The 26,495-nt window shown below is 38.6% G+C and overlaps 3 protein-coding genes across 6 annotated transcripts in view; all 3 read right to left on the bottom strand.

Annotated features, from left to right (window-relative positions):
* Positions 1 to 1,070: 1,070 nt before the first annotated feature.
* On the bottom strand, positions 1,071 to 7,814 carry LOC103457172 (transcription factor E2F3-like). Of its 2 annotated transcripts, none has more exons than XM_017302051.1 (10): positions 7,529 to 7,814; positions 6,105 to 6,356; positions 5,980 to 6,047; positions 5,859 to 5,905; positions 4,953 to 5,139; positions 4,385 to 4,540; positions 3,497 to 3,611; positions 3,269 to 3,416; positions 2,284 to 2,335; positions 1,071 to 2,202 (listed from the first exon to the last, which is right to left on the bottom strand). In XM_017302051.1, exons 1-9 carry the CDS (start codon positions 7,703 to 7,705, stop codon positions 2,310 to 2,312), a joined length of 1,176 nt encoding a protein of 391 aa, XP_017157540.1. In that variant the 5' UTR covers positions 7,706 to 7,814; the 3' UTR covers positions 1,071 to 2,202; positions 2,284 to 2,309. The 2 variants fall into 2 exon arrangements, with proteins under 2 accessions (XP_017157540.1, XP_008395359.1); XM_008397137.2 differs by having other exon boundaries at positions 5,980 to 6,026.
* A 1,872-nt stretch (positions 7,815 to 9,686) lies between these two features.
* LOC103457173 (protein NLRC3-like) lies at positions 9,687 to 19,346 on the bottom strand. Of its 3 annotated transcripts, none has more exons than XM_017302083.1 (10): positions 19,267 to 19,346; positions 16,424 to 16,543; positions 15,895 to 16,012; positions 14,674 to 14,752; positions 14,192 to 14,490; positions 12,468 to 14,072; positions 12,217 to 12,388; positions 11,945 to 12,118; positions 11,117 to 11,163; positions 9,687 to 10,380 (listed from the first exon to the last, which is right to left on the bottom strand). In XM_017302083.1, exon 6 carries the CDS (start codon positions 13,973 to 13,975, stop codon positions 12,734 to 12,736), a length of 1,242 nt encoding a protein of 413 aa, XP_017157572.1. In that variant the 5' UTR covers positions 13,976 to 14,072; positions 14,192 to 14,490; positions 14,674 to 14,752; positions 15,895 to 16,012; positions 16,424 to 16,543; positions 19,267 to 19,346; the 3' UTR covers positions 9,687 to 10,380; positions 11,117 to 11,163; positions 11,945 to 12,118; positions 12,217 to 12,388; positions 12,468 to 12,733. The 3 variants fall into 3 exon arrangements, with proteins under 3 accessions (XP_017157572.1, XP_017157573.1, XP_017157575.1); XM_017302084.1 differs by having other exon boundaries at positions 14,192 to 14,387; XM_017302086.1 differs by lacking the exon at positions 19,267 to 19,346 and adding an exon at positions 18,064 to 18,105.
* Positions 19,347 to 22,379: 3,033 nt separating this feature from the next.
* LOC103457174 (endothelin-2) overlaps positions 22,380 to 26,495 on the bottom strand; it is a 24,687-nt gene continuing 20,571 nt past the window's right edge. The window contains exons 3-4 of the mRNA XM_008397138.2: positions 24,754 to 24,873; positions 22,380 to 23,155 (exon numbers count right to left, since the gene is read on the bottom strand). Coding sequence (XP_008395360.1) covers positions 23,053 to 23,155; positions 24,754 to 24,873 — 223 coding nt within the window. The 3' untranslated portion in view covers positions 22,380 to 23,052. The remainder of the gene's footprint in view (positions 23,156 to 24,753; positions 24,874 to 26,495) is intronic.

The following is a 26,495-nucleotide window of genomic DNA, read 5'->3' as shown; positions in this document are numbered from 1 at the left end:
AGAGCAGATAAACCGAGTCAGAACAGAATCCAAACAGGTCCAACTGGATCCACTATAGGAGGCAACAGACTCAAAATAAGTTACAATAAAAATGTTTACTTGAGGGCTGCACAGTGGCGCAGTTGGTAGAAGTGTTGCCTTGCAGCCCCGGTCTTTCTGCATGGAGTTTGCATGTTCTCCCTGTGCATGGTGGGTTTTCTCCAGGTACTCCGGTTTCCTCCCCCAGTCCAAAAACATGACTGTCAGGTTAATTGGCCTCTCCAAATTGCCCCTAGATGTGAGTGTGTGTGTGCATGGTTGTGTGTCTCTGTGTTGCCCTGCAACAGACTGGCGACCTGTCCAGGTGACCCCGTCTCTCGCCTGGAACGTCAGCTGGAGAGGCACCAGCACCTCCTGACCCCACTGAGGGACAAGGGTGTAAGAAAATGGATGGATGTTTACTAGATCTTTCACCACTTATACTACAAATCCCAGAATGCTCTGCTGCTGAGGTAGTGTCTATCAGAACCCACCAGCTCCCTCTACTGTTGGTAGTTAATATTGACCGGCCAGCTGTCTGGACCAGAATAGATCAGAATCAAACTGAGCTTTAATGATTGTTTCAAGTCCAGCAGGAAATGGACTTGACTTAGTTATCATTATTAGAAGCAAAATAGTTTTGATTTGGTTTAAGAAATTAACATCACAGAAAGTTTTGGTCACTTGATGTGTTTTTAAAATAATTTTGAAGTTTATGTGAGAACAACTATGCATTTAACTGTGATATTAGATTTATCTGCCTCTGATTGGCTGTTCAGGATCATAATACAGAAACTCTGTGCTTTCTCATACCATACACTTCTATATTTAAAATAAAAAAACAAACATGCAAACAGTATTAAAATAAATCCCTTCACGTCTCGGCTTCAGCACATCTCAAATTAAATGATTAGGTTATTAGTAGGACTGTGCAGCTGTTCTTTGCATGCTGCACAGGTAATTCGCTCAGAATGATTATTTTTTCAAAGTAGTTTGGGTTTAATTCAAGTAATTTGTACAAACCAGTTTGATTAAAGACAGAAAATGAGGGATTATTTCTTGATTCTGAAGTCGAATCTTTTATTGGTTTCAATGTATTTTGCGAATCTCAGAATATATAAAGAAAGTAAGAAGCAAAAAATAATTAAACTTTTCAGTTCTGCTGATCCCATCTGGATATCTGGTTTCTTCTCTTTCCAAACAGCAGCAACACAAACAAAGTGGCGTTTTAACATGTAACACGTTTCTATCAAAACTCATTTCTGTTCCTCCTTCATGTTTTTCTAAAATAAAAAATAAAACATTTCARAAACAGGTGTCATGTCTCCAGGTTAATAGAAGAAAATATTTATTTCAGTCTTTCCGCCGTCATTATTAAGTTATATTCGGAGTAGGGGAGATGTCACACTGTGTGAGGGAAAGCAGTTAATGTAAAACAGGGTCAATGATTGAGGATTTTCACATTTTAAACAGATGTTAGCGTCTTAATGCTAAAACTAACCATACGTGTGGTTAGAACTACACAGACTAGATGTGTGTGACGACTAAGACCCCTAATAATTTTAAATCAAGCATGTAAAACAACAGAAAGTTCAAAATGTAAAAAAAAGCTTTTTGCGATATGTTCATCCTTCAAGTTATCTTATGAAAGTCTTGCTCTCTCTCGCCGTCCTGCAGCCTAAATTATGTCTCAGATTCAAATTAAACGGCTTGAAGACACTGAAGAGAGCTTCCCGTTGATGCTTCAAATGCTGCATTCACAGCACAGAAAAGTATCGGATTTTTAAGTTTCTGACCAGCTGTTCACCTCTCCTGTGTCTCCAGTTTGGATAAAAACACCAGAGAGGTTAAAGGTCGAAGAAAAAAAAAAAAAAAAGTGGGTATGAGATCTTCAGTCCATCCACCAGTTACACCAGCAGCTTGTTCTGGTCTCCGTTTACCTCCCAGTTTAACAAAACGATGATAATCAAAGTTTAAATTGGTGAACTGACAAGTTGAGGTGGCTGAGATGATCCAAAGAGGAAGAGTTCAGCCAATAGGGGGCGCTGTGGTCCCCATCACACAGAAAAACTTTCATCCAGGTTTGAATTTCCAGTCAGTTCTGAACACCAACACTGAACATTCAGAGGTTTTCCTGTTCATCCTCAGAGTTCCTTCAGTTTGACGCAACGTTGGGTTTTCATCCTACAAGAAAGAAGAAACAGATTAAATAAACTGATATTTCTGCTCAGAAACACAAAAAAAAACAATAATTTCTCCCTTTACCTGCTGAGAAAATCTTCATCGTCTTCCTAGATCTTCATCTTCTTGTTCACCACTAGAAACAAACATTTCATCAGTTTTCCTTTTGAGCTTCAGGATTTAAAGAACGTCAAACAGAAAAATAATTTTTTTAATTTAAAGCTTCACTCAGTCGCTGAGTGTTTATCAGTGTAATAAAAACATCTCATTAAATTAATGTAACATTGAAAAATGTATTTAATTTTATTCTAAAACATTTTAAGCGTTTGTTTGTTTTGTGGATTTTTTTTTTTTTGCCAACGAAATCATTAAATGATTCGAATAAGGAAAGAGTTTTAAAACCAGAAATGTCATGTGTTGGTGAAATTAAGGGCTACATCATGAGGAACCCCGCTTACCCAAAAATACGCATGGAAAGTTAAGTGGAAGGAAAAACTGCTTAGCAATACCACAGACTTGAATTGCGAAGCCATGCAAGCCTTTAGGCGAGATTCAAAAAGCAAAAACTGAAGATTGAATTGGAGTTTCAAAGATTAAAAGACGTCAATGTTTCTGTGCACAAACGTCCCAATCGACTGCTGAACCAGAGTCAACATCGGAATCACCTTACCTGAACAGGAAAAAATCATCTGGGTTGCTTTTGACAGCCAGTGGCACAAACTCAATCCAAAAATATTGATGGAAAATTTCATGGAAAGAAAAAGTGTGTAGGAAAACGTGGAATTTTTAAGGTAATTTTCCAGTAAAAAGTAGCAATATGTGATTTAATATGTGATTTAGTGCCTACAGTCGATACACTTCAAAAGCTTAACTTAATTCCTGAAATAAATGTACTTTTAAATTATATTGCACTTTATTTAGATGCATCTGTATGTGGAGAAATGAGTATTTCAGAACATAATTTAGCAGAGATAACGAGTTTATCCTTCAAATGAAGGATAAATTAAAGTGACACGGATGAGACGAAGAAAAGTGATAGAAATATTCCAGACTTTTCTGTTCCAGGTACCTTCATCAAGCGTACACGCCCTGACGCGACTCTCCAGCGCCGAGAAGGCCATGCGGCTGTTTGTGAGTTCAGAGGTCAAAGTTCCCATGTCACAGGTCAGCGCCATGATGGGACCGTTCTCAGACTTCAGCTGCATCCGAATCCCATCCTGAAGCGCCGGGACCAGAAAAACAATCAGCTTTAATCCATCTCTCTGGGATCGGCTGCTCTCCCCTGGGATCTGCTCACCTCGTCAGGAGGAGGAATGACCAGCTTCGTTTCTGGAGGAGATCTGATGACGATCACCGTCTGTTGCTGCAGGGCTCCAAGGCGACAGATGTCATCGCAGCAGATGTAGGCCAGCGTGAAGACAAGTTAAGGATCAAACACTTCTTAAAGGAACAACGACTAATTAAACCAGTTGGTCTACATATGTTGGAATTGTCATTTTAACCTAAAAGTTTTTGGTTGGGGTTTAAAAACTCATAATTACTTTAGAAATTCTACATCTTCATTGTTGATGTTTTGATATCTGCTGAAACAAACATCAGCTACCGTTTACTATGTTAGCTACGGCTAAAAACATTAGCAGGAGCTAACAGCATTAGCAGGAGCTAACAGCATTAGCAGGAGTTAATGCAAAATCAAAACAAAGTGGAAAGAAATCAATAGATGTTGAAATAAAAAATTAAGCATCTTTAAGTTTTGTAACTCTAATAAAGTTGTGAAAATGTTTTGATCTTGACGCGAAACGTAAACAGTTAGAAACTGGAGATCTTCGCAGCGTAATGTTGGAAGTTTTCAGCAAACTCCCTCATCTTTATCTCCCCTCCTCATTTCTGCATTGTGTTTTATTTCAAATTGAAACGGCTGAACTTTGTTGTTGCGCAAACTGTTCTGGTTGGACGGCGCTAGCCAGAGCGTAGCAACTTATCATCTTCCCAGATACATTGCTACATAAACAACATGACTAAAAACGCCAGCATTATCTTTACTGTCTTGTTTTTACATCTAAAATAAATGTTTTTTAATTAAAGTTCATACAGCTGCTTCATTATCGCGACATAAACACAAACTAGCTGCATATCTGTAAGACATTTAGCAGCAGAAGCTCCTCAGTCAAACTCAGAAGGATATGAAGAGTTCTCCTCATCCTCAGTGAGGTCAAAGAGCTGCTGAGCGCAGGATTTAAAGAGACGGTCCACTTCCTCCTCCATGTCCTTCAGCCCCTGCAGCATCGTCAGGAAGGACAACGTGTCTCTCCACAGGAAGCTGAAGATGGGACTACTTCCTCTGAACAGAGAGAAGGAGAGATCCTGGTTCAAGGATTTCAGATTGGACATGAAAACAAAACAAGGAGTTTGGAGGAAACATGTTTAAAAAATGTTTGATTTAATATTTAAATAAAAATTTTCTATGAATTTACTGCAGATGTTTCTAATGACATCAGGAAGGATGGAGAGAAGGAAGGAAAACTGATGGAAACGAGCAAGGAAAGATGGATAGAAGGAAACAAAGAAGGAAAAATAAAAGAATTAAAGGTGAAAAGACATAGCAGGACGGACAGACAGAACCAGAACCAGATGGACCATTTCCAGTCTGTGGTACTGGCTGAACTGGTTTTAATCAGGAATGTCTTCCATCCTCTGTGACCTGAACGGTTTCTCTGCTCATCTCATTCCTGAACAGAACCGATTCCACTTACATCCACCGGACCCGCTCATCCGAGTCGCTCTGGACGAGTCCGACGCCGTGCAGGACGTCCACGACGCTCTGGACTCGGTGCGTGTGGGTCTGGAGCTTCTCCGCCGCCTCTCTGACGTCCAGCGAGGCGTCTGGGTCGGCCATGAGCAGCTGGAGGAAACCCTGCGTGAGCCGGGTCAGAGGAGTACCTGGAGACGGAACCGCGCCAACAGAGCCAGGCTGGTTAAACACTTAATCAATAAGCGTGATTCAAACTAAATCAGATATTAAAATATTAGCAATGCATCAATGTGAAACCTTGGGCCAACGTTCAATATTTATATTGAATGGCTGATTTCCAATATTCACCAATATTTCCATAACTTTGGACAGAGTTTAAAACATCAACCCAGTTTCATTTATCGGACCGGTACCGATGTTAATGCCGATATATCAGGAATCACCTGAAAACAGGTTTATGAGCTGAAACAAGACGAAACGAAGGACGGATGGAAGAGAGCAGGGAAGGAAGCTGGATTAAAGGAGGGAACGATGAAAAGATGGATGAAAAAAGGAAAATAAAGCAGCAAAGAAAGATGAAGGGATGGAAAGAGGCAAGTAATGAAAGAAAGGAAGGATGGGAGAATTAAAAGGAATGAATGAAAGCAATGGATGGAAAGAGGGGAGGGCGAAAGGAAGGAAGCAGATGTTAATTCTGATATATTGTGACTTTCTATAAACATTAAATATTCCAAAAACAGCAAAAAGAAAAAGAAGAAATCAATAATGGAGGAGAAGAATCCAGGATTTGACTTGCAAATTTTCCAGCCATCAAAATAAATAAATGTATTTATCCTAGTTAGAATATAAACACTGATATGGTTATATTTATCTCGTAATTATTAGAAACTAATTTGTTGTGACTCACCTTCTCTGATGAACCAGTCGGTCGTTTCATCCTGACGATAAAATTCACTGGAGAAAAGGAAACAAATATCATTTAGAAGGTAATTTGGTCAATTTGACCCGGTTTCTGAGACGGGTGGTACCTCTTCACATCAGGTTCTGATGGATTCTGAGCAGGTCTGTTCGGATTCTGGAGATCAGAAACCAGATTCTAGGATTTTATGTCACATTAAAGATCCGATGAAAGATGTAGAAACTGACTCCAGACCTGCTCTGGTGCCTCATCTTCATCCTCCTCCTCCTCTTCTTCACCCCAGCCGCCGGTCGCCCACTGCTCCTCTTCCAGTAATGGGTCGGCGCCGGTCGGGAACTGTGGCCCGTCCAGATAAGGAGGCATGATGGGAATGGCGTCGCTCCGAATGTCGTTTCCTGAAATGTCCTCCGGCAGGAAGTGATCCTCACAGATGAAATACTGCTCAGACGGATCCTTATCGGTTTCCCTCAACGCCGCCAGCCATACCTAGGAGACGAGGAGGCAAGGAGGGAGGTGAGGAGTCAAGGAGGGATCAGAGGACACAAAACGTATTAGAAGAAAACATGAAGGACAAATGAAAAGAAAATATAATAAAATACAAAGAAGGATGAAAGAAAAACAAACATAAGGCGAGGAAGGAGGGAAGGAAAGGACACAAAAAGATGAAAGGAGAAAAAGGAAGGGAACGAAGTAGGACAGAGAGAAGAATCCAAGGAAGGAAACAAGAAGGAAAACCAGGAAAAATGGGAGAAAGAAATGAAACAGGGAAGGTTACAAGTAATGAGGGAGGGAAACAAGGAAGGAAAAAAAGAATGAAAAGAAAAGACAAAAAGGGAGGGTGGCAAGGAAACAGGAAAGGATGGAGAGAGATGAGGAACGTTACAAATTAAGAGAGAAGGAAGGAAACAAGAGGAAATATGGAATAATGGTAGAAAAAAAGAAAATAAGGGAAATGAAAGGAAAAGAAGACAATAAAAAAACAGGATAACAAGGAAGAGTGTAAGGAAAGAAGGAAAAAGTGAAGGATGAAAGGAAAAAACAAACATGGAAGGAAAGATCCAAAGGAAATAAGACAGGATACATGGAAAGATGAGAGGAGATAAGGACATAAGGAAGGAAGGAAGGAAAGAAAGAAAGAAGGAAGGAAAGGAATGAAAAGTAAGAAGATGTAAGGAAATAGGAAATGACAAGGAGGAGGAAACGATGCAAAAATAAACAGATGAAGGAGAGATTGAAGGGCACAATGTAGGACAGGACGAAAGACAGGAAAAGAAAGAAAGGGATAAAAGGACAGGTAAGTAGACCAGAGAAATGAAGAATCCATGGAAGTAAACAAAAAGAAACATAAAAAGATAGAAGAAAACAAAAAAGAAAGAATGGGAACGAGAAGAGTAGGACAGATGGAAGGACACAACAATGAAGATGTCAACACAATTAAGGTCAAAATGAAGGAAAGACAGAAGGAAACATGTTATGATGAAGAAGCGCAGAAAGAAGGAAACACTTTCAGACATTGGGATAGGGAACAAATCTTGGAAATGCACATTTTCCCTAATTTTCTATTGTGACATTATTAAAGACCAGGAAATATACTGAGCCAAACAGGAAAACAACAGCTACTTCTGGGCTTGGACTACTTCCCGAAGCCTCCGCTGTACCTTGACTCGGTCCGGAGATGTGGGGAACCTGAAGAACCGTTTCGGTCCTCGCTTCAACGCGCCCCGGCTCACGCTCCCCATGCGGTTCGGACACCCGGACACGACGCACCTCCACATGACGTTGAACACCGGCTTGCTTTCCTTCCGAGTCCAGCGAGAAGCGGCGGCAGGGATCATGTTTCGGCTGGAAAACCGGAGGGAAAAGTGCAGGAAAAACACATTCACATTCCCGCCACATGCAGTCTGTTTACGTCGCGCTCCTCAGGAAATTATCAGGTCTCTGATCCGGAAGTACAAGTTTTTTTTTAATGGCGGTTGGCTGGGCAACTGTGATGGTGCATTACCGCCACCTACTGGGCTGGAGTATGGACTGGAGCAGCTAAACAGAAAAAAAACCCCTAATGCTGGGAACTTAACAATTCAACTTCGCATTAATAAACTAAATTCTCTCTATTAAGTTTGTATTTTTCAAAAATAACTTAATTTAGCCTTTATTGTTATAATTGAGATGGAGAAAGGGAAAGAAGATGTAATAAATAAATTAATGAATGAAATATTGAAGTACATGAATACGAGTTGCTAGATCATGCCCAGTTGAATGCACTGAGCAAGTTAGTCTATCAGGGGGCGCCAAAGGCTTTTCAGTTTTGCCACTTCTTGCACTGAGACTCTCCTTTGGAATAATTTAAAATATTTCCCTGTACCATTGAGTTGTGCAAGCTTCAACACAAATTCAGTTTCACAGAACACATTTCTAACTTTAAAATAATAATTTAGTCAGATTTTTTTATTTTTTTTTATCTGGGGAAGGCAACCCCAACAGATACTTCATTAATTTGACCTTTTACTTCACTGACATCAATACCAATGATGTTATCAATTGTAAATGTAATGTTAATTGTTCTTCCTTCTTTTTGGAACTGCCTTCTGTCCGATTCATGGTACATTCCATAAAAATATGAACTTTAATATTTGTATGACAAAACGGCCACCATTTTGTCATACAGTTTCTAAACTTTTTAATTATTTTCAGTTTTTTTTTTTCAGAACAAATTTTAATATCAAATAAAGATAACATTAACAGACACAAAAAGATGTTTTGAAACAATTAAGGGAAAAAAAATAACCAAACAAACCTGCTGATATCTGAATAAAAACTACAGTGAAAATGTCAAATCAAATTTGTACTTTTTTGATCAAAGTGAATAAATCCTCAAAGTGGATTTATTTTCATTGCATATATGCAAACAGATCAATACAAGATAATGAGCAATAAACACAAGTTTAGAAGGGACTTTAACATCAAGGAATAGAAAAAATACATACAAATTGAAAACAGATTGCAATATTGTAACAGAAAACATGTGGTTTGAATGGGGTCAAAGGCACAGAAAAATGTTGATCAGACAGATTTAGTTTCAGAAGCACATTAAAGACTCAGAGGGAAAAAATTGTGAGAGCTTGAAATTCACTGTTAAACCTTTTTATCTCTGAAGCAAAGTGCAGGTTAATGCACTTCATGTTATACACAACGTGTCTAATTTCCCTAAACATAAGAAATCGTCTCAGGACGTTCATCATAGAGAAGAAATTTATTTGTATATATACATTATGTAAAATTTTCCATTTTTCAATGTTTCATTTCTTCATCATGCATAAAAAACAAACCAACACATATTTTACTTGTATTTCAGATTTTGACTCATTTGACAGTGACTCATTTAGAGAAACTGAGTTAATTCCACTTTTATCACTAAGTAGTTAATAATTGTGCTTATAACGCACAATTAGATGAAAAAATCTGTTCTCTTATGAACATATTGCATCCATCCATCTTTGTTGCAACAACAGAGAAAAACTTTTGACATTTTGCCAAAATGAAGCGGTCCATAATTTCTGAAGTGGGAGGGAAACATGAATGAAAAATTATATTTCAAGACTTTTTGCAAATAAATTGGAATGCAAATGTAATCCAATGCCTTTTATGGTTTTTAATCCCCACAAGGTTTAAATATCTAAATATTTAGTTAGCAAGATATTATTTTAAGCTATAGACAGTATTTAGTTTGGAGCTCAATATTTAGTTTACAACCCAAATATTTAACTTCAAATTAAATATTTAGCTCCATTCCGTTACTTGATAACTAAATATTTAGTTTGAATCTAAATATTTTGTTTCCTACTTAAATACTTAGCTTCAAACTAAATATTTAGATTAGCCCATAGCCAGAATAATCTCATTTTTGGTTCAGCAATTTTTATTCTACTTCTACTTATTTGTTAAATATTACAAACTGCACACTGAAGTTTTGTCAACTAGCTGCCATGTTTACTATGGAGAACACAGAGACACTGAGGAGTCATATGAGCTGAACCCAAAGCCAGCATAAAGTGGCTCAGTGAAGGTGGTGCTGAAGGTGTAGAGATGGAGCTGTGTGTCGGATGAGACCCTGTAGAAGGACAGGATGCCGGCCGAACAGTGCAGATACACCGCTACTCTGTGGGACACGGACGAGGACGGGATGAATATCTGACTGTTCCTCCCATGGCTGATAGAATATCCACCATCAGAGCAGCTCAGCCTCCAGAAAAGTTCATTCTTTCAAAACTTGCAGCCATTCCTTTTTCCTTTCCTCCTGATTCGTCTGTAACTGACGGCTATGCGAACTCCTCCTTTCCACTCCACCTCCCAGTAACAGCGACCAGTCAGGGCGTTTCCACACAGCAGCTGCCAGAAGTCGAATCTTTCTGGATGATCCGAATACGGCTGCTTCGCTTTAACCAGCGTCATCTTATGGACAGTTTCAGGTATTTGTTCACAGAGTTTGTGTCTAGTTCACGTTCACAGAAATCTGATGGAGAGAAACAGTAGAGCAGAAATTGCTAATGACTCATCTGGGTTTGTTTCTTATTGAATTTATTGCTCAGTAACATAATAATACCCAAATATGGAACGTTTACTCGTTTGTTTCACTTGAAGAAACCATGCAACATGTCATGTGTAACATGTTTCACATGTAAACATTACACAATTTAGCAATACCTGAAACACATTTGACAAACTTTACACATGTGGAATGTTTTCCCATAAAGTTTACACTTTATATTTGTATGTAGCACATAAAACAAAAGTATGGAATCTTCCATGTGGAATATTTTCACATGTGCAAATGGCATACTAAAATAACACCGGAAGCACATGTGAGGAATCTTTGACTTGTGGAACATGTTCACATGCAAAAATTATATGATGTAGTAACCCTGAAGAACATGTGGGCAACCTTCCACATGTGCGGTGTTTTCACATGTACAAATTACACAATTTAGAAACACCTGAATCAAATGTAAAATGTTTTTTGCATGTAATTCACATGTGCAAATTACACTATTTAGCAACATCTGTTGCACATTTGGGAAATCATCCATGTGAAACCTTTTTTCATGTGTTTCACATGGAAAAAGAAAATGGCATAATGAAGAAACACTTCTTGTTCTTTTTAGTGTTAACTATCTAATATGCTAAAACACACTACTAACTCTTATTAATAAAGGCTAGTGTTAAGTCACAAACTATTTTGCAAAACTTACACTTCTGAAGTCCAGGTTTTAACCTCTGTTCTCCTTGATGATCCAATCTGCAGAGAGAAACAATTACTTTTACAAATGTGATTCTAACTGTAATTATATCAAAACGTTTTGCCTGTTTTCCTGGAAACAACCATTCCTAATGCCTTCCTTCTGCTGAATCAGTTTCCCGTTTGTCATCGTTCTCCTCTGTACCTCAGTCATTGTATAAATATTCAAAATATTTCCTTTTATACTGTGGTTAAAGAGCAGAACTATGGTCTAAATGTTTATTTAGCGTTATATCTAAACTTATCAGTCCCAAAACTGAGGCAGTATTCTGGGCTCGACCTCTTGCTGCTCACATACTCCATGTTTATTATAAAATGTTGAATGTCTCATAAAGTTCCTGTAAACTGAACATTTGGTGCTACTGACCTGTGGGAAAGAGTTGCTATTTGTTTAAATTCCAGTTTTATCCTGTCTGTATATTTCTTAAGCAGGTAATTTGTATGGAATGTTTATTTCCCTGGAGGAGACGGGTCTTGCCTATTTTTAAAGAAAATATGAAATAGCAGGAGAGTAAAAATGGAAAGTGACAGTCTCCTTGGTTATGGTGCCGTTTAGACCAACCAGTTATCATACGACTGGAAAAATTATAAACTTGTGATTATATTGATTACATTAGATTTTAGAGAAATATTTAACTCTAAAAAATAGATAGAAAACTTTACTTTTTTGTGAGATAGGGATCATTTATGTTGAACTAAATGTGGGATTAACTAAAGCCGAGTCTTTCATTGGAAACTCTTCTATTCATCATCCAGATTACAAGAAGATTCTGGTCCTCACCGGAGAGTTTCCAGCCTCCAGTCTGGATTCTCTAATCCACTAGACAGAAGTTTGACTCCTGAGTCTCTGGGGTGATTGTAGCTCAGGTCCAGCTCTCTCAGGTAGGAGGGGTTGGAGCTCAGACCTGAGGCCAGAGAAGCACAGCCTTCCTCTGCAATCAGACAACCTGAAAGCCTGAAATTATTAACATAAAAATAAATAAATCAAAATCAGTGGATGAATCCTATTTAACTCAATGATAAAAAAACAAAGCAATGGTTGCTTATCCTTACCTGAGAACCTCGAGTTTGCAGAACAGACTCTTCAGTCCAGTAGACAGCTGCTTTATGCCTCCGTCCTGCAGGTTGTTGTTACTTAAATCTAGCTCTCAGACTAGAAGATTCAGAGCTGAGAACGGAGGACAGAGCTTCACAGCTTCTCTCTTTGAGGTTACAGGCATTCAGCCTATCAAGGGATCAACAATGAAAACATTACAAGTCTGTATTTACAGCAGAAAATGAACTATTAGGTTGAATCTACTTACGGGACCGTTTTGGAGGCTTTGACCACAGGGAGAAGCCACAGAAGAGCTTCTTCTGAGGATGAGAATTTCTTCAAGTCAAAAACATGCAGATCTTTTTCAGATGCCAGTAAGATGAAGACCAGAGCCAACCACTGAGCCGGAGACAGTTTGTCTGTGGACAGACTTCCCGCAATCCAGTTTCTCTGAACCTCCTCTACCAGAGAATGATTGTTCAGTTCATTCAGACAGTAGATCAGATTGATGCTTTTCTCTGCAGGCAGATTCTCTCAGAGCTTCTTAACATATTGAAACGTTTCCTGGTTGGATTGTGAGCTTCCTCTCGTCTGCAGGCCACTCAGGAAGGTCTGAGAGGTTGGCACGGACAGTCCAAAGAGGAATTTGAGGAACAAATCCAGGTGTCCATTTGGACTCTGTATGGCCTGATCCACAGCAGTTTGGTGCAGGTGTATTAGTGGAGTCTTTTCTTTTGCGTCTCCAGGCAATGGGCATTTCAACTGTTCATCTAAAAGATTTACACCAGACTCAATGAAGGTCAGATGGACATGAAGAGCAGCCAGAAACTCCTGAACACTCAGATGGACGAAGCAGAACACCTTGTCCTGGTACAGCCCTCTCTCCTCTCTGAAGATCTGAGGGAATGTTTGTGAATAAACTGAAGCTGCTCTGATATCGATGCCACACTCTGCCAGGTCTGATTCATAGAAAATCTGGTTTCCTTTCTGCAGCTGATCAAAAGCTAATTTCCCCAGAGACTCGATCATCTTCATGGTTTTTGAATTGAAGAATGGTTCTGGTTTTGCTCCAACAACCCTGATCCTCTTCTCTTTAGTCTGAAGAGCAAGTAGATTTATAAACAGCTCAGTGAGAGTCTTTGGAAGAATCACTTCCTTCTGGAGTTTCATCGCATCCTGCAGGACTGCAGCAGTGATCCAGCAGATGGCTGGGATGTTGCACATGACGTTCAGGCTTTGTGAGTTCTTGATATGGGAGATGATTTTTGTGGCTTGTCTTTCATTTTTTAACGTCTTCTGGAAGTACTCCTCTTTCTGAGGGTCGGTGAATCCTCGGATCTCTGTCATCAGATCAATACACTCAGCAGGGATCTGATTGGCTGCTGCAGGCCATGTGGTTATCCAGAGGCAAGCGGAGGGAAGCAGTTTCCCCCTGATCAGGTTTGTCAGCAGAACATCTAGAGAGCTGGACTCTGTCACGTCGGTCAGAATCTCACTGTTGCTGAAGTCCAGCAGAAGTCTACTCTCATCCAAGCCATCAAAGATGAACAGAACCTGGGAGTCTTCAAATCTGCTAATTTCTGCTTCTTTGAATTCAGAAAAGCGGTGATAAAGAAGCTCTACCAAGCTGAACTGCTTCTCCTTCAGCAGATTCAGCTCTCTGAAGTTAAAGGGAAACATGAACTGGATGTCCTGGCTGGCTTTATCCTCAGCCCAGTTCAAGACGAAACTTTGTGTTAGGACAGTTTTTCCAATGCCGGCTGCTCCTCTGGTCATCACTGTTCTTCTGCTTTTGCAAGCTCTTCAAATACATTCTGGAACCTTTTCTTCAATTTAGACTTGATTTCTCCTCTGCTATCGGTGCAAAGAGTTTCTTAATGAGAAAACAAAAAATTATTGAAGTTACATATGTTCATTAAGTTTGCTGCAGGTGTGAATATTTCTGATGTTTCTCTAATTTAGGTTCTTTTGAAACTCTTCAAATCATCTTACTCTTTTGTAGATTGTCAGCCAGCTCCTCCTCCTTCATTCCCCTCAAGAGGTTCAGGGTCATGTTCAGGAAGAGATTTTTGCTGTTTCCACCCTCATCTGTCTCATTCTGGCTCGTTAAGCATCCTGGGCCGTCTTCTGTCAGAACCTTTTGAATTTTTCTCAACTAGTTTTTCTCAAACTGGACAATTTTTTCCCCCTGATGCCGGAACACAAACATCCACAGCTTAACTGAGGCAGAACTGATCCAGATCCTAGAACATTATAATGTTGATACAGAAAACTGTATCAACATTTATAAGCTGAAGAAGGGAAAAAGAAACAAAGCTGAGACAAGATGATAGGAAAAAACCTGAAACAACAGATTAAAACCAAAGTTTGAAGAATTTAGGATGCTAAATACAAGCTGATGCTAAACACATCACCATGATGCATTCCCATCCCTGCTAGATGATTTTTGTCGCATTGATATCAAATGTTCTCACCACAAATATGGAATCCAGATGTTTTTGGTGCAGAGGGACAGATTGATCCGTGAGGATCTCAGAGCAGGGCTGGTTGATGCTGCAGAAACATTACACATTGATCCATGGTTAAACAAATGTCTGATGGTCTGCATTTCTAAAACACCTTGTTTAGTCCAAGGACTTCACACTACATTCACCCATTCATTCACACACTGATGGTGGTGAGTTACATCACAGCAACAGCAGCTCAGTCAGAACCACAGGGGCCTCTGATCCCCACCAGTAGATAAATACAATAACAAAGATGTTTTGACTCTCCATGTTAAATGTAATAATATGTGTTATAACTGGGTTCACCATTTGTGAAAACAAAGAAAAGATCATGATGAAAGTGTTCAACTTTGTGATCATCTCCATGTGCAGCATTTCAAAATTTAAAGTGTAAATTATTTCTCGTGAAGACAGAAGAACTTTTCTGACATGCCACACGCCAATGCAGACGGACGACATTCCTGTTACTAACTAGACAGAAACAAGGAAAGGCTTCAGCCTGCTGTCACGCATGTACCAATCTGAGTCTGGGCCGGGCTTCGAACATTGTTTTTTACTTCTGTATCAACTGGAATTGTTTGTTTGGGATGAGATAATTAGTTCTAGGCTTCAGCTTTTAATGCTCTTGGTTGCAATTTCTGTCATGTAAAATTAATTAGAATAAATCTGATGAACATCGTGTTTTTTCATCCTACAGTCTCTGACCATCGTTTCGTGTCTAGTGAAACCTGTGAAATGTTCCCTGGTGGAACTGGATTGGCAGAAACCAGAAAGGAATGTCTGGATTGTCACGAACCTCTGTGATGATGTTAGACGCGGAAGTTCACACAGGCAGAGGGGAAGAAATATTAGTGAAAATAGAATAAAAAGAAAATAAGTAAAACCTCTGGTTGAAACTCCAATTTGCAGATCTACTTCATGTTCATGAGGGCAGGAAATTTAATCCAGTGCCTGTTTTTCAGTCAGATCAGCATCTCTTCTTTAGGCAGTGTCACACTTTGTGTCAAGGATTTTTTCTTAGTTTGTTGTTTGATATTTCTCTAGTGTCTCATGACAGATTATTTGATTTCAGGATTTTATAGACAAGCTGTTCCCTTGTTACAATTCAAAAACTTGAAAATATAATGAAATATTTTCTTTCCCTTGTTTTCATTGTAAAACAGGAAGAGAGCATAAAAGGAAACTTACTGTTTGTTTGTAGTCGACGTCTCTGTCCATCGATATTTTTCGCTTGAGCAAACACTTGAATCCAGCTTTGGCTTGAGGTTCTGGTTCAGCAGCGTCCATCTTGTGTTCTTGCTGAGAACTTTAGTGAAACAGAAAACCAGATGATGTTCACATATTTCTGCACAAGTCAGGAAACCAAGATTTTATGCCAGAAGCTAATTTGCATTACAAATTATCAACAACTTGCTGAACTGCTGATTGTAAAGTAATGCATCACAAAAATCATGTTAAAAGCTATAAGTGTTGTGTAGTTTTTGAAAGGTGCAATTTAAGCAGTTAATTCAGCTCAGTTTTGTCTTACTGCTAAGAAAACTAACAATGTTTAAAATCTTACATATTTCTGCAAAGCTCCAGGCTGTTTAAATAAAAATTAATCCATCAGGATTATCTCCCAAATACTTCCTTAGTCTAATTTGGCTTTTCTTTTTATCCGTCTTTTAAGTTTAATAAAGTCACATAAACTGACAGCTATAAATCTAAACAGACTTACCTCTGGTTCTTAAATTCTGAATATTTATCCATTGATGTTTTACACTCAACAGGTTTCTGGGATTGAGCTTCAGTTTGAAGTTCTTGTCCAGCAGAATCCATTTGATGTCACTGCACTGACCTTCAATACAACAGAAAACATGTCAGGTCAACGTTCAGAGGCTCCTGCACACTTAACTTTACAAAGAATATTGAAAAGAAACTTATGAAACTGCTGATTCATCTTAGACAAACAGTCAAATGTTTGTGTGTTTTAGAAAGTGTAAAGAAAGATTCAAGCTAAACAGGAAACCTAATCATTCATTCATGTGTGTATGGATGGATTAAAGTCAGTTTTGAGTCTAACAGTCAGAATATTTAGTACAAATATTACAACATGAATTTGTCTGACGCGCCACAAAGATCTATTTTTGTGAAGAGCTTTAATTTTTAAATGAAAGGAAGCAGAACTTATGAGCAAATCTGGGATTTTCAGTGTATTATTGCAAAAAGATACAATCTTTTTATTTTTTTAAGAAACGTCATATTTAGAGGTGATGTTCATTTATTCTAGCACATTGTTTTTGAATAAAATGTTTCTGCTGCATTTGCTTTGATTTTTCTAATGTTAAATCTTTAAAGTTTAAACATTATTGTTTGTAAGGTTATTTTCTATTTATTCCGTTTTAGATGTTTAATTTCTTATTGTATGTTGGTGAAGCAATACAAAGACATAAATGATGTGATTTAAGTTTCAAAAACAGAAAATTATCAGTGGACACAGTTTAACATTTAACTGGTGGAAAACGAGTCACTTCACTGCCATCAAAACACTTAGATACTATGTGTCTTCAGATGAATAAAATTTATGCATCTAGTTATGTTTTAAACTGTTTTCATTTAGGTTCGTCTTTGTTATGGCATTGAAAAGAAAATAAAGAAAACAGTGACCATGAATGAAATGAAATATTTCTGCAACACCTTTCAACAGGTGAGAGATCCTGAAATCTTTCAGTGTAGTTGTGTTTGATCTCTGTGCATATTTGTTTAGTGAAACTAATCATGACAAAGTTTCCTGGTTATTCAACAATCCACCATGTCGTGCTTCTTTAAATCTGTCAAACCAGTTGTTTTGCTTCACAAGTCAGATGATAAATAGTTTTCTTATCTCTGCTGATTATCAGTAAATCATTTTCATCGTGTCACAGTTCGTTATGTCTGAACTTCCTCATAGCATTTATATTAGAACTACAGCTTTGATACAATTATTTTTAATTAAATACTGAAAAATTAAAGTTAGAAATAAGATTTTATTTTGCGCTTGGCTTATTTCTGCAGCTCCAAGACCTGGAGCAACATGTTAAGAAAAATATTCAGTCACATTTTCTCTGTATAAATGTAGAAGCTAATTTTAAATAATTGTTCAAAGCTCTGGATCAACTTCAGCATTAAATTACAATGCTCTCCATATCAAAACATATTGATATGTTCTCCATATCAACGAACAGAAGGGTCAGAGTTTCTCATGTTCAGTGCAAAACAAGACGTAGTTGAATTTGACCAAAAAATTATTCAAGGTCACATTTATTTTTACTTCTGTTTTGTCATTTCTTGCTGTTGTGTGCTACTGTAATGGTAGCAAACAAATAAAACTTGCTTTACATATTTAAAGTCATTGAACCCAGAAACGGAAGTTGAATAGAGTTGATCATCATTCTGAGCTGATAGTTTCGGTTTAATCCTTCAGACACATTTCTCTGCTGGTTGGCACCCGGTCAAAACCGCATGTTGATCTGCTGCCAGGATCATTCAGAGTTTACACGCAAACACACACACAGTTTGGTATATCTTAAGGATCTTCAGAATCAGAATCAGCCTTTTATTGTCATTGCATAGAAGCACAACAAAATTAATTTCAGTACAAGAACAAGAAAAGACCAACAAACATCATAAACATGGGTAAAAAGTGGCTGCAGCCATCATGGAAGCTCTGCCCTTTTGTTATACGAGAAAAAAAATGATAAAACCACAAGAGCAGATGGAGGAAATAATCACATCACAAAAAAAGATGCAATGAGATCAATAATCATTTATAAAAGGCTCACAAGTATACTTTATACATATTTGGCCAGTTATTTATATTATATATCATTATGATGCTAAAATCGCCAAAGGTTTTATTATTAAACTATTAACCATTAAAGTTAATAGTTTTTATTATTTGCTTTCCCCCATATTTAAAAAAGATCTTTTCACCGTCCATCTAAACTATTATTGTCTTAAATATATTTTACAGAATCTGATCTGCTCATCATCATTTTAAAAATGTCTTTTTGCATTCAGTAGCTACATTATGCAGCGCTACCCAATTTAAACATAGAAAAGTTAAACATTTTTGTCTGTATTGTTCAGGAACATTTAAAGTTAATCTAAATCTGTCAGAGAGGCACTAAGAAAATGTTTGACATCTGTTCACACATTGAGGCTCTCAAAGTCCAATAAAATGATTTTTCCAAAGCAACAGAAAACAATTTGTGTTTGCTTTTGCACAGATTCATATTTTGCGTCCTGCTTTTCCACATATTTGACGTTTTTGAAAGGGAATCGATTTAAAACGAGTAGAACAGTATTTGTCTTGCACTCTTCTATCATTATAGTCAAAGTTGCACAGTAAAGTATATAGTTACACATTTTACAGGATGAAAACATCAATATTTAGTTTTCTAAATTAGACTTTAGCACTAGAATAGCTCTTCGGCATAACTTATCCCTTAATACTTCCAGCTGTTTGCCATTAATTAACCTTTCTGATCCGGTCTAGGAGATCAAGCGTCCACCGGCATGATTCCCACCTGCTGAACTCACCTTCAGGTCGATCTGAAGAAACTTTCCACCGTCATCTGTCAGAGTTATCCGAAGAGGAGAAGCGTCAAGTCTGCGAGGATTTAAATTCATCACATCCTCATAACTTCAGAGGACTAATCCAAACACATCTCTGACGTCATGTAGTTCTACATGTTGTTCACTAGGTGGTGCTAATCGACATGTCAGGCAGCCAATCATGAGTTTCCCCGGGCTTCATTAGTGACTCCAGTCCTAAAGATAAATCAGATCTGCCGTATTACAATTACTGCCTTGCTCAAGAGACGGCGTGCTGTTTTAAAATCTCTTTAGAATAAATAAATTTAAAAAAAATCTGGCAAATTAAAGGCCTGATCAGAAACTCAAATCACGTTTCATTTGAAAACTAATTCAGTTCCTCCTGCTGTGACCCAGATTGTCCACCAGGTGGCAGCATTATGCCCAAACTAACCTCCGTCCGTTTTCAGCAGTAAACATCTCCATCATCACTTGTTCTGTTTTCCCAACTGATCCGGCTCCAGTGTTTCCGAGGTGTTGGCAAGTTGATGGAGGTGATTTGCAATTTTCACTGATGACGACAGAAGTTTCCCTGCGAATGAATCCATCCATCATGCAACAGTCTGCCGAGCCTTAGAACGGATCCAGACATCCACCTCATCTGCAGAAATCACACATCTGAAAGCCCATTCACCATCTATCTACACAATTATACAATATGAATCCAGCATCCATGTTGTTTGAAGGGATTATTACAACTGAGCACAGTCTACTTAAAGACTTGATGACAGTTATTTAAATGCTTCAGGAAATTTCCTGCCAGAAAGAAATGACTGAATGTAGATGGTACGCATCAAATTTCTGTAACTATTCAAGTTTTAAGTCAGGATGCAGATATATCTGCTTTGAGCCAGTTAAAGTGGCAGGAAACTTGTTTGTAGATGTGTCTGAGAATTTGACAATTTTAAAAGAATCGCTAAAATGTTTTGTTTTTGTTGCTCTGGCAGAAATTTTTTTCTTGCTTCCTGGTCCAACTTTAGAGCTGGCAACCTGCCATGCAAAATTGGACCTGGATCCAACTACTGGTTGTTAGAAACTAATGCCCCTCTTCGACTAGCGCCTACTTGACTACATGTGGTTAAGAGGCTGTTCCTCTGGTAACAGTTATGTGGCACCAGGCTCGTTTTTTAGGACCTACTACACTGAATATCCAAGCATGCCGAGTCAAGCAGAAAACTCCAGGTCAAAAGGTTGTCAGATAATGATTGGATAGGGAGTGAAGTGGCTGATTGTGTCAAAAAAGCGACTCTTTTGACGCAATCAGTCATTTATAAGAATCCACAACAGCAACTGAGCGTATTTGGAGTTTTTCAGGAAAACGGCAGACTGAACAGAAAACGCAACAAAGCTTCCATGTGTTTGTGTTTTGTATAAATCATGTTGCACTTTTTGGTACTCAGTTATTATGGAAAACCTGTGTAGGGTCAAGCAAGTAGATGAAAACCATTCTGAGTTTCTGACGTTTCTCAATCTGTACCACCAGTTTCAGTTTTTCTGCATGTGTTGTTGTGTTTCATGTCTTTGTTCTTTTTTATGTCCATGTGAACCATGAGTCTGTTGAATCATGGTGGGCATCGGCATGGTTGAATTTAGCTCTAGCATGTTGTTATAGTGCTTTAATGTTAACACAACTAACTTTTTAGTTAGCAGGACCAGCACACCAACTCTTCAGGACTGAATTTCGGACATCAATGCTTTAAAATGTTTTCTGAAGTTCTTCTGCCCCCTTGTGGTCAAACGTCGTTAACAGGTTTTGAATTTCTCGCACGTGTCCTTTTCATAGAAAACCAGAGGATTTGAACATATTTCTAATGACTGTTGTTTTTAAGTGACAACATTTCGCCACGATGAAGAGATGGAGAAGATTTTAGGGTTAGACATGAAATAAATACTTTATTTTACACTCTACCGTCTGTGTGCATGATTCTTCAGCGATACTTTAACATGTCGGAGGAAGAAGCAAAGGTGCAGATATAAACACAGAGAAACAGCAAACAGCTGTTGCTGCTGGCGGATGCATGCATTCATGGAAGAAATACACAAAACGTTATGCGAAGCAGCAAAAACATTTCTTTACAGACAGATATATTATTATCATTATTATTCATATTCACACAATGAGTCTGCAACTCTGACAGCAGGTGAAATCCTCACAGTCCTTTTTCCGATTATCGTACAATTAGTCTTCTAACTAATTTTATCAGTAATTTGTCATCCCTTGTCAGGTTGAAGCTGAAATTTAAGCAGCTTTTCTGAAAGTTAAAATGGAGATTCAGAGCAGAGCTGTTGAGCCCAGCATGAAGGAGCTTAATTCACATCTTACAGTCAAACTGCAAACCATGTTTGAGAGGAAAATTGTTTTCAGAAGAGAAGCCAGTAAAAACGACTCGTCTGAAATTGAGAAGAAGCCAAAATCCAAAGAAAAGCTTCAAAAAAACTGTAAAAAATAAAAAAATAATACTGAATTCCACTTGTCTCCACACCGTATGTTTCCCTTTTGACCCTAAAAGCTGTTTTTTTTCCCCCGTTGCTGATCATGATATGATGGAGTAAGAGAAACAAAAGTCAGACATACAAATAAAAATAAAAATCACCATTCAGAGCCATTTTTCTGTCAAAAAATTGAACTGGACACAATGTTGCTCTTGATCATGAAGCGCTGCTGTTAAGACAAATAACCTCTTATTGGCGAGCTGCCAGATTTACTTTCAACATCTGTGAACTGGTTGTTCATAGAGCGCTGTATCCAAGCATATTCACAGAAAGTTTAGTGGAAGGAAAAAGTCAGATGGAAAAAGATGCTAACGCTACAGGGATAATTATATATAAGGTGAAAGCAGGTTGTGGTATTTCACTTATTCAGACTTGTCTTGTGTCACTGAGGACACAAATTGTCCATTTGTCTGATTTTTGTCCCTTTTGCTGCACCATACACACTGTAGTAAGATAAAAAGTGTTTTCGCCCTTCAAACATTCTTACATTTTGTGACATAACAACCACAAAGTAAAATGAATTTCATTCTCCTAAACCCCCAAAAAAATCATCCCAGAAAAATAACTTGAGTTAAATAAGGTTTAATAAAGTTTTGTCACAGATTTTCAATTGTACTTTGACTAGACCATTCTAACTCAGCAGGTATAGTGGCTAACTGGAGCTCTTATACAACTTATATGTTTGTTGATTTGTCATAAACTCCAAAAGAGATTTTTACAGTTTTCTTTCAACTTGTTCCCACTCTTTTCCAGATTTGTGGTGTGCAGCCAACATTTGTTCTTAACCTCTACAACCTGAGCTGTGGATCTCTGCAGCTCCTCCAGAGATACCAGGAGCCTCTAGGCTCAGTCTGTTTCGGTGGACAGCCCTGACACATAAAATGACCAAAACATGTAGTGAAGATTATGGTTGTAATGTGACAAAACATAAAAAAGTTGTGGACTTTTTACTCTCCTGTAAAGCTGTAAAAACTCCCTGGATGCTCAGGTTGGAGGTTTTCCACGTTTCGGCTGTTTCTAACCGGATCTAAACCGGACTGGAGTCAACACAAAGTTCACATGTTCATACATTTTGCGAGCCAAAGCCTGTCAGTGTTCAAAGCTCCGGTTCAAACATCATCATCATCATCACATTAACAAAAAACACCACTGTACACGACCGGACCAATACGAGTTGCTTTAGATACTTTAAGGACTTCGGTTCTGAAGAGCAGGTGTTGGTGGTGAGGCGCCGCCGTCTCAGGTCTGGTGCTTGAGAGCGTGCCGGCTTCTTTTTTCCCACAATGCAGTTCTGTAGCTCTTCATCTTCTCAGTCTTCCTCTTCACAGCAGCGTTCTCCTCCCTGCAGGAAAAAAAAAAGACTTTATGTTGTTTCTTGGTCAGAAAAATAAAACATAAAATGTGGAGTTGTTATGAAGCTAATAATTAGAGCAATTCTCTTCTTATAAAGATGGAATAGAATAAAGCTTTATAAATCTGAAAACTGTTTTTTTAATAAAGAAACTATGAATGGTTTTGATGATTATTCTCCACAAAATGTAACATTTGCTGCTAGTCTCTCCACTGGCGACTGCATTTTGTTTTCATTACTTTATTTTTGTGTTTTTATGATATAAAGCAGTTTGAAGTGCTTGTTGCCACACAAATAAACATGATTGGTTGATCCAGTGGTTTGAACATTTTAGGTAATAAATAAAACATTTTAAAATGACTTGGAAAAAAGTGAAACGGGCTCCATCACTGTTTTTAAGTGAAAAGCAGATATAAATAGGAGTGAGCCATATTGGCAATAATATTTACAACAATGCAAGGAACCAAATTTGCAAATATATAATGTAATACAGTGATTACACCTGTGTCCATCCGTCTTAAGAGGAAAGGAGATCGAGCTTTTTCTGTTGCTGCTCCTATTTTATGGAACAACTTACCTTTCCAGATTAGATCATTTTACGTTTAGATCATTTTAAATCGCTTCTTAAAACTAATTTTTACTCTTTGGCATTTAATTGATGTATTGTTTGTGCTCTGTTTTGTCATTTGTGTTGTTGTTCTTCTACTACAGCACTTTGGTGCAGTTTTATACCTGTTTTAAAGTGCTATATAAATAAATTTGACATTGACATTATTTGTCTGCAGAGTTGCAGGAGGAAATCTAATGAAAGTGTTGGATGAGCAGCAGAAGGGGAAGAAAGAGGTGGTAAAATCCCCCACCAGGCCCTGCAGCTTAGGCTGCGTTCACACTGCAGCCGGAAGTGACTCAATTCTGATTTTTTTTTGCCGGGGTCGTTCTCACTGCCAGTAAATGCTTCCTGTATGTGTTCTGCAGTGTAAACGGGCAAACGACCTGAAAGTGTCCCGCATGCGCAGTAGAGGGCGCYATAGCGTCAGCGTTCTCAGTGTTCTGCCAACCGCCATGAGAAGAAGAAGAAGAAGAGCTCAGTGTTTGCGGAAGTAAACATGGAGGCTAACGGTGGAGCTTAGCTTATATATTTGAAGTTGTTRTCCGGCCGGAGCAGCAAATTAACAACTTAATCCTCATATAATCCGTCATGGTTGTTGTTTTTCTTCCTTCCTGCTCGTTTCAGGAGCAGAATAGTGAGATTTGTTGAGAATCAGTGACGTTCAGTTCGGATGAATGCGGCCTGGACGTTATGGTCGCATTTGAATCGGATACGTATCGGATATGGRTCACATTCTAAAAGAATCCGACCTGAGCTGTTCACACTGCCATGAAAAGATCGGATACAGGTCGCATTACGTCAAAAAGATCGGAATTGGGTCACTTCATTCTGCAGTGTGAACGCAGCCTTATTGTCTCTGTTTGTACATGCAGTCCGTGTTTAAATCAACATGTGTGTGTGTGTGTGTGTGTGTGTGTGTGTGTGTGTGTGTGTGTGTGTGTGTGTGTGTGTGTGTGTGTGTGTGTGTGTGTTCACTCACAGTGTCTGTGTGTGCTCGGAGCAGAAGCTGGAACACTCTGTGTCCTGTGAGTCCGTGCAGAAGCAGCGCTGCAGCTCCCTGCGCAGGCGCACCGACCCGAATCCGTACGGCACCACTTGGCTGCAAGACAAAAGATTCAGCCGTTTATTTTAAAAATACTGAAATAGTTCTGATAAAAATGGCTTCAATGTTAACAAATTATCTTCTTGAAACTGGAGGATCAGTTTGATTTTTACACAACCAGTTAAATATTTAGCTGGGAGCAAAATTTTAGTTTGAGGCTAAATATTTAATATTTGGTGCCAATTTCCAAGATGTATTTTTGTTTGAATGAATTTGATGTGCATCTCATCAAAGAAAGTACATTTGATCAAATATTTACATTTTGATTAAAAAGATATGCATGAATATACATTCCTACTTCACAGCATGTTGGATTCATTCAGTCTCTCTTCCTAAAACCTGATGAAGTTTAACATTCATTCTGTTTTCGGTGCAGGAACATCTGAGTTTGTTTTTGTTCAAACTTCACAGGAAGTTTCTGCAGTCAGATTTATGAACAGGGATTTCTGACGGGTCTTTAATAGTGTGACATTTTTACACCGTAAGTCTATTTTTCTTTCATTTGCATATTTGTGGCATTGTTTTTTCAGAGTAAAGGGCTTCCGTGAATTCAGTATTTACTGCTCATGACAGATAAACCTGAACTCAAAATAAACTCGAGCTCACGATTACAAACTGGAAGGTTTGGAAAGGATTTCCCAGAAATCCATCAAAAAGCTGCAATTATCCTTCTGTGAGCCAAAGTTTAATACGAACCACAAACACGGCTCCTGCGATCCGCTCTGAGTGGGTTTCTGGACGTGCGTGGTGCCGAGCGGCTGCAGGTTACAGCCGGACCGTCGGCTGCATTAATGCGACCGCAGCGGGAACCGTCTGCAGCTGGACGCCTCAGGTTTTAATAAAGGTGTAACAGCAAATTAAACCAGAATTGCTTCCAAACTGAACATTTTTGAACCAAATTTAGACGTGTAAGAGTTGAACGCATCTGTTATCGGCAGCACATCTGGATCTCATTTCCCCCCCACAGCTGGAGATAACATACAGCCCCTTTCATCTCCTCCTCCTCCTCCTCATTTCTACAATATCATTTATTTTCCTCTCAGCAGCTTGTTGACCTCCCTGCTGCTGCCTCCACCTTCCATCCTCTCCCGAGTGTCAGAGGATCCTTCCTGGGGTTACAGGAGGAATAAATCTGGGTGACCTGAACTGCTGAACTGCGGCTCAGTGAGTAATGGCTGCGTAGCGGCAGACACTCAATGTTGTTTTTGCCAGAAACATCAAACAGTCCAGAAATCGGTGCCAACATTTCCTCTGCCTTCATAGATGAGTGGCAGCTACTGGACGGCTGAAGGTTGATGTGACCTCTGCAGCCTTCTGGCTCTAGACCAGTGGTTCTTAACCTTTTTTGAGGTACCGACCCATCAGTTTCATATGCCATTCACTGAACCCTTCTTTCATGATAAAATGATTTTTTTTCCAAATTCAAGACATATGGGTGACTTATCTTTAAGAAGATCATCAAGTCTTCTTAAAAGGTAGAGTCTCTGAGAACAGTTCTTCAAAATATATTCAGTGTTTTCAGCAAAGTTGATCTGACTGTCCAGGAACGACCCAAGGTATTTAAAATGTGCCACAGTTTCAACAGGTTGGCCATCGAGAGAAACTGGAACCACTTTAAG

This window comes from Poecilia reticulata, linkage group LG21 (genome assembly GCF_000633615.1).
Source record: "Poecilia reticulata strain Guanapo linkage group LG21, Guppy_female_1.0+MT, whole genome shotgun sequence".
NCBI classification, from domain to species: domain Eukaryota; kingdom Metazoa; phylum Chordata; class Actinopteri; order Cyprinodontiformes; family Poeciliidae; genus Poecilia; species Poecilia reticulata.
This window is presented reverse-complemented; position numbering and strand designations above follow the sequence as displayed.

Coding starts and splice junctions, on each gene's coding strand:
- LOC103457173 (XM_017302083.1), bottom strand. CDS start 13,975: ATGACCAGAGGAGCAGCCGGCATTGGAAAAACTGTCCTAACACAAAGT.
- LOC103457172 (XM_017302051.1), bottom strand. CDS start 7,705: ATGATCCCTGCCGCCGCTTCTCGCTGGACTCGGAAGGAAAGCAAGCCG. Junction 5,140..5,858: donor CGACTGGTTCATCAGAGAAG/GTGAGTCACAAC, acceptor TTCCGTCTCCAG/GTACTCCTCTGACCCGGCTC. Junction 3,612..4,384: donor GAGGATGAGGAGAACTCTTC/ATATCCTTCTGA, acceptor ACTTGTCTTCAC/GCTGGCCTACATCTGCTGCG.